At 40.5% G+C, this 7,599-nt stretch overlaps 1 protein-coding gene across 1 annotated transcript in view; it reads left to right on the top strand.

Moving 5' to 3' along the window:
- Window positions 1-772: 772 nt before the first annotated feature.
- Window positions 773-7,599, top strand: part of LOC108251541 (5-hydroxytryptamine receptor 3A-like) — a 7,255-nt gene continuing 428 nt past the window's right edge. The window contains exons 1-6 of the mRNA XM_037973985.1: window positions 773-833; window positions 957-1,066; window positions 4,727-4,896; window positions 5,057-5,214; window positions 5,544-5,754; window positions 5,838-5,975. Coding sequence (XP_037829913.1) covers window positions 831-833; window positions 957-1,066; window positions 4,727-4,896; window positions 5,057-5,214; window positions 5,544-5,754; window positions 5,838-5,975 — 790 coding nt within the window. The 5' untranslated portion in view covers window positions 773-830. The remainder of the gene's footprint in view (window positions 834-956; window positions 1,067-4,726; window positions 4,897-5,056; window positions 5,215-5,543; window positions 5,755-5,837; window positions 5,976-7,599) is intronic.

Raw genomic sequence — 7,599 nt, 5'->3', positions numbered from 1 at the left:
AGTGCAAACAACAGTCAGGACCCGTCCCCCCACACATAGGCGGAGGGAGGCTACCCTCTCGTTCACCGGGGTAAACCCCAATGTACAGGCACCAAGATGGGGGGCAACAAGTATGCCCACTCCTGCTCAGCGCCTCTCACCCAGGGCAACTCCAGAGTGGAAGAGTGTCCAACCCCTCTCAAGGAGACTGGTTCCAGAGCCAGAACCGTGTGTTGAGGTGAGCCCGATTTATTTCTAGCCAGAACCTCTCAACCTCACACACCAGCTCAGGCTCCTTCCCCACCAGAGAGGTGACATTCCACGTCCCAAGAGCCAGCTTCTGTAGCCGAGGATCAGACTGCCAAGGTCTCCACCTTCGGCCACCACCCATCCCACATTGCACCCAACCCCTTTGGCCCCTCCTATAGGTGGTGAGCCGAAGGAAAGGGGGACCCATGTCACCTCTTCGGACTGTGCCTTCATGGGCAAAAGCCCGACCACCAGGCGCTTGCCAACGTGCCCCACCTCCAGTCCTGGCTCCTGAGTGGGGCCCCAGTGACCCGCGTCCGGGCGAGGGAACACTGTCCAATTTTGTTGTTCATCATAGGGGGTTGCTCAAGACCCTTCCATCTTTATTCCTTGGCATTTGATTCTAGCAGTTTGAGTTGGTATATAGCAGATTTTATGTGTTTTTGTATTTCATTTAATTTTATCTAACTTGTTTATATGCAGAATTATAAAGCACTTTGGTCAACTTTGTTTTTTATGTGCTATATAAATAAATTGACATTGTTTTTCTTTGTCCACAGAGGGAGATTGATCAGACTTTAACTCTAGATATTTGGACTCGAATGGTGAGTTTTCGTAATAAATAAAAATGATACAGTTGTTTTTACATATTAATCCATTGTGGAAAGTTTTTCTTTTATTTCTTTTTTATCTTTCTCACCAACCTTTCTCAAAATGTACCTTTGCAGGGATGGATGAATCCCTATACTGAGTGGAAACCAGATGATTTCTGTGGCATTACATTTTTAAACATTCCAGCTGAAACTTTGTGGAAACCTGATATAATTATTGCAGAAAAGTAAGATTGAAAAGCATGTGCATGCTCTTACACGCTATCTTTCTGTGTATGTATAAAAGCTTCTACTGATGTAGAGCTGGGTCATTTCTAGGGAAAAATACAACATTTTGATTCCAAACTGCTCACGAAAAAATATTATAACCATGTGTATTGTTACAGCACCCTCCCAGAGGAAGGAGGGAAAGAACACAAGACAACCACAATAAAAGGACAGTCCTTGTAGAATGTAAAACTTAGTTTATTTTCCTATTTTCTTCTCAAGAAAAAACCCAAAAGGATGAACAAGCTGCAGGGAAGAGAGTCTGTTAGGTTGTGCCAAATCAAATAAATAAATAAAACAAAACAGGGCCTAATTATCACCTAAACTAAGCAAAAATAAAATGGAAAGAAAAACCCTGTTACTCCACTCAAATAAAGAAAGTCACCAAAACATTACATTACATGGATGGCACCAACCTACTTACCTAGTGTGCATAACAGAAAACAAAACCTATGTGGTGGAAATGTACAGGGTACCCCAAATTTACCTAGTCTACAAAATCCCACCACAAACCTTCACACAAGAACCAAAGTGCAAAGCACATGTTAATTGGCCAGCTGAGAGGAGCAGCAGCCCTCAGTCCTGCAGGTGAGCAGCTTATATAGAGCCTTCTTGAGTCCTGATTGGTTCCCTCAAGCAGACAAGCCAATCAGGGAAAATGGGCACCAGCCTCCACTCTGAACCTGTGAAGAGGAGAGAAATACAAAGAGGGGAGGGGGAGGAAAAAACTGTCCAACAGACATGTAACATGTATAAACAGTTACAGTCCTGTAGCAGAAAGTCTTTCAGTTAATGGATAATTATTTCAAACAGGAAACTCAGATGTGGGGCATTTTTACATGTTTTTTTGTCAGATACATGTCATTTTAGGGTTGAATGAACAGCTGTCTGATGAACAAAATGCAGGAAGGTTGGCAGAGTTGCTATCTTGTGGTACAGGGAGAAAAATCCAGCTGAACAGAAAACAACAATGTTCAGACTAATTCAATATAAAGTGAACAGAGAGTTTCCAGGATCATGGAGGAGGCTGTATTTGAACCATGGTAACAGAGGCTGAACTCATAACCTGCTCCAGAGCAGTTTAAGTCCAGAGTTTTAGTTTAATTGTCTGTAAAAAAAATTAAAAAAAAACCTTTGACTGAGTCTCTTCTTGGTGATGAAGTGGAAAATCGTTTGTTGATTTATATCCCTTCTTGCCTGCTGATTGTCCAATTCGTTATTAAACCTGTTTGATAACTCCTGGCTGGCCAATCTTATTATGCAGTTGCAGTATTAATAACTACATCCACTTCAGATTACTCCTATGTCAAATCGTTGGTTGAGGACTTGCATTCTGCCATGCTACTGGCTCAAAGGAGCACCAGTGCAGAGCAGAAACATCAATGTGATCAGTACAAGAGAGCCAAGAGCCACCTTCTTTCAGTTGGAGATCAGGTCCTGGTGGCAAACAAGGGAGCCAGGGTTAAACGGAAGCTCTCTGATAAATGGGAGCCTGTTATCTACACAGTGGTTGCATCCAAACCTGCTCTTCACATTTACCATATCAGAGACTGTGATGGCAATTAGCGCGTGGTGCATCCCAACCTCCTTCTTGATGTGAACTTTTAACCTGTGATGACGACCTTGATTGGCAATGCAACCTGCCTTGCTGACAGTGCGGTTAGAGTCCCTTCTGTTTATGATTTACATGTAACAGAATGTTTTGGTGCTGTTCCTAAGCCTTCCCTGCCTGACTCCCTGTCCAGCAATGGTGAAGATGACTGTACTGCTTCATGGGTCCTGGATGTGGCCATGGCTCCAGCAGTTAGAAATGCTGACCTGCCTCTTGACCCTGAGAATTCCTCTTCAGAAAATGGAGTGCTAGCAGCTGCTGGTGCCTCACCACTTTTTTCCAATGACCCTGGCTCTGTTCATCCTTCAGATGGCATGGGGACATTGCTCGCCCTCTTACTTCAGGCTTTGGAAGGGTTATTAAGCCATTTTGTTGTTTGATCAAGTCCATGGCTATCATTGAGGCGCCTTATAGTAAGGATGATGTTCAATCTGTTGTTATTAATGTAGGAGATTCCAAATCTTTGATGTCTGATCTCTGCCGTTGGCCAGAATTGTCTCTCCATTCTACTTCAGACTTTTGTTTGCAGGAACTTTGGTACCATTTATATGTTTCTTTGTGTGGGGGTATAAAAGGCACCTCTGTTCGTCCGTAGGATACCCTGAGATTACACTAGGTGCTAACCGGGTCTCTAGTCATCTCACCCTATCGGAGGATAACTGTTTTGCAGATGTGTTACATTGTTGTAGTGACAAAGTATATTCTATATATCTATATTCACTCTAATCAACACCTGCATTCATGTAAACAAAGTGGCCCATCTGTAAGTTAAGGTAACAAAGACCCTAATGAGCATCTGTTATGAGGAGAGTGAGTTAATCTGCAGGTTAATCCAGTTTACATAACATCTCATATTTAAAACCTTGAACTCCACAATCTCTGCTTTTTGAATTGATAAAGCTCCTGGATGAAAAATGAAAAGTTTTCAGCTACAGAATAGAAGTTGATTTTGTTTTTTAACCATTTTTTGGATTTATGATGTCCTGGATGACTGAGAATTTACACCAGCATCATTTTAATCAAACAACTATATTTTGATTTAAACACATTCAAACACATTTCCACACTTCAGTGAAATCAGAGATTAAAAAAAAGACATTTACTGTATGTATCATGATGCAGAAGAATTTGATGTTGATACCTGACGCTGTATTTAATTTATTTATTAACAAACCTGTGCAAAACTCAGTTAAAGTTAAGTCACATTGTTAGGGTTTTTCAATATTAACCAGTTTACCACACTTTTTTATGAACTTTACCTTTTTTATCACAGAATTTATGAGGACCTTTAACCCCAAAGGGCTCTAACCTTATCACATAATCTCTTAACTGATCCAGACTTTCTTTACAAGAAATGGGCACCACTCACTTCTCTGCTGGTTGGTTCACTCTGTCCGAATCTCGTCAATCCGCCACTGGCAGGCGAGGTTGGACCTAAATCACCGGCCTAGCGAGGAACGTCGTCCCCCAGGGCTTTGTCGTCAGGTCCTTAGGATGTGTCATTAGCCTTGGATGTCAGCAGACGGGTGTTGGAAGTTTTCTAAGTTACCCCAACCTAAATAAAGAACCACACACAGAGAGAGAAGTTGAATTTTCTGTTAGGATACTTTTGCAAAAGGAGAAGTCAGTCGAGCATGACCTTTATGGTCCAACCCAAGCGAGTTCTAAAGTCCTGTTGCAGTAGCACCTTTTTTATTAGGAACAAGGAATGGGTGGGGGCTGTGGTGAAATAGGTCAGGACCGATTCCGCTACACAGATTAATCACACAGATGAAACTTACAGCATGTTCTGAAACACTCTGTCTATCAATAGTTATACAAAGATTATCAGAGGTTCAGTGACGCTACTTGGGTGATTGGCTGGCGCCTGTAGGCACTATAAAATGTAAACATGATACAAATGAACTCAATTAATACCTCTGACATTCAGTGTGACACGTAGGCATGTTTTGCACATAAGCACAAAGGCTGGTAATATTGAAAAACCCTAACACATATTTTTATACAGGATAGAGAGAAGCAAAGACCCCTCAAGTCCTTATCTGAACATCAGATTCTACGGTCGGGTCATATGGTGGAATGAGGAGGTGATCATCACCAGCTGTAAAATGCACATTTACAAATTCCCTTTTGACACCCAGAGCTGCAGCATCACCTTCAAGTCTGTTACACACACTGGTGAGTTTTATTTGCAACCAGTTTTTAAAAAAATAGAGATTCGAAATATTTATTTAGGTTTGAAAGCTGACAGTTTGTGTTGTGGAAGCTTTAATTTTGTGTCAGCATCTGTGAGAACTTTACACTGCTGTAAAACTTCAGCTTTTCTTTCCTCCCATAGATGCTCAATTACAGATTTCAACTGTAACTGATAATAAACATGTCACGTGGCTGTCTGAGATGTCGATCCAAACAGAGTACGAGTGGCTGTTTATCAATATGAATATAAGCCAAAAGACTGTCCAGTACCCCAGGAGCCAAACATTGCATGTTTTCACTGTAAGTATTTCTAATTACAAGATCATATTCAGATTTATAGTAAACTGTTTGTGTTATTTCTGCTTCACAAGTTATTATAAGATGGCAACGAAATAAACCAGTTGTTAAAACAAGCAGTGAGAAATAAAACAGCTTCATTTCTTCATTCTTACTGTCATTATTTAGGCATTTAACAAATAGGAGTAATTTTGTGAATCCTAACTGACCTTAAAAAGGAAAGGTTTAATCTGATTTAATGTCAGACAGTGAGAAAAAAGTGGTTCTATGCGTTTTTATACAGTGGATGTAAACATCTGGTTTCAACTGTGCTTTACATCATCATCCCACAGATCACTATGAAGAGGAGGGCTGCTCTCTACATCGCTAACTTCCTGCTGCCCATCCTCTTCTTCTTGTGTCTGGACTCGGCTTCCTTCCTGATTTCAGACACCGGAGGAGAGAAGCTCAGCTTCAAGATTACTGTCCTGCTCGCCGTCACAGTGATGCAGCTTCTTCTCAACGACATTCTGCCCGGTTCATCCAACAGAATTCCACTGATATGTAAAAATAACCCCCTCATACAGCTCACTTCACTAACCCAGATCTCAGCGTCCACATTAATGAGCCCCTCTCCCATCCTTCAGCCATCTTCTGCATTGGGATTTTTTCACTGATGCTGCTCAGCGTGCTGGAGACGATTGTGGTGAAGAATCTGATCGACAGAGATGTTTCATCACAAGAGAAGAAAACAGACGAAGAACAAAACCTGAAGAAGAAACGAGGTATTAAACAGAAAAAAAAAACAACGACCAGAGCTGCTGTAGTGGAGAGATTAAACATAGATTCTACAAATGATTCCAGTCTTATCTACAGAGAGTTTAATGTTCAGTCACAGACAGATAATTTATAGACAGTTTATTGGTCTCCCATCAGTCTCATTCTGAGCAGATCTTTCCTGAGTCTACTCTGAAACTTAATATGAATGCAGTCATTTCCTAGATGAGGTGACTACAGCAGTTTGTCTTCTTCTGTACAGTAACACAAGTATACGTGTTTAATGTTCACAAAAACATCTACAGGAGCCCGCAGCAGCCAACTGAGGGAGTCCTCCACACTGGAAAGGGTTTTAGATGAGCTGGAAGATGTGAAGAACATGGTGACTCTCCTTAGAGACGGGAATGAAGAGGAGCAGGAAGGCTACTGGACCAAAATGGCTAAAAGAATCAACAAGATTTTCATGATGTTTTATTTTCCAGCAGTCACTGTGTTCCTATTTGTTATCTTCTCAATGTGGAACAGTAACAATGATCCTGATCTTTGAGTCTCAAATTAGAGATAAAGTGCAATTTTAGTGGATATTATTGCCATGGAGCAACTGATAATTGTCTTTAGGACTGACTGGTGTGATGCTCTTGTTTGTGGTCTGTCTCAGTCTCTATGTGCTCACTGACTAATACTGATAAATAAAGTAAGCACACAAACAGAAAGGTCATGTGACTGTAAATAGATCATCTAATGTCATGCAAACCCACAATGACCCCATCAAACTGCATAAAGTGCTGGGAATACAGTCTAATGTTCCTACGAGGCATCCTCTGAGTCTGCACACCTTCACTCTCTGTTTGCACTTATTCAGACACTCCAGCAACTGCCTGATAACACTATTGCTCCACTTGTGGTGCTGGTTACATCTGCCAGCTCCCTGCAAATCAGACCATTTACCTACCCATCACTGGTCTGAATACAGTCCATGGTTTATACTGACTTGTAGCCTAAATATACATTAAGATGATGTCCTGCATGTTAGCTGACTTACTGTGGAGTTTCTGTAGATTATCACTATAAACCTGAAAGTTTAGCTTTGGACATGTTTGTAACGGCTGGTTTGTTGTCCTTCATGATTATTGTTGCATGTTTCACTCATCTAACACGTGAATTCAGTATGAATCTGTGATAACGACTCATTGGTTGTGGTTATATGGAAGACTATATAAGGAAAAACACATTTATAATGTTCAAATATTTGCCTAATATTACAATATATTAACCAGTGAATGTAGATTTCTTCTTGGTGTCTGTGTCTTTAGCTCTGGGTTTGGTTTGTTCTTTGTTTTTTCCTGCTTGCATCTGGTTCTCCAGGTTCTGTTTGGTTTGTTTTTGAGGTTTCTTTGTGGAACTGTTTCTGTAAACCATGCTTTGTCATAAGCATTAGTGTTATTTCCTGTTTTATTTTGAAAACCTGAGCGCCCTTGTTTTTGTGTTTACATTGTCTGTTTACATTGTCTTCCTGTTTGTGTTTCAAGCCCAAGTTGTTTTTTTATTGATTACAAATTACTATACTGTAATACTATAATTACTATATATATATATATATATATATATATATATATATATATATATATATAT

Source organism: Kryptolebias marmoratus, linkage group LG23, assembly GCF_001649575.2.
Source record: "Kryptolebias marmoratus isolate JLee-2015 linkage group LG23, ASM164957v2, whole genome shotgun sequence".
Lineage (NCBI taxonomy): Eukaryota > Metazoa > Chordata > Actinopteri > Cyprinodontiformes > Rivulidae > Kryptolebias > Kryptolebias marmoratus.
Note: the sequence above shows the minus strand (reverse complement) of the source record. Positions and strands in the feature narration are given on the sequence as shown.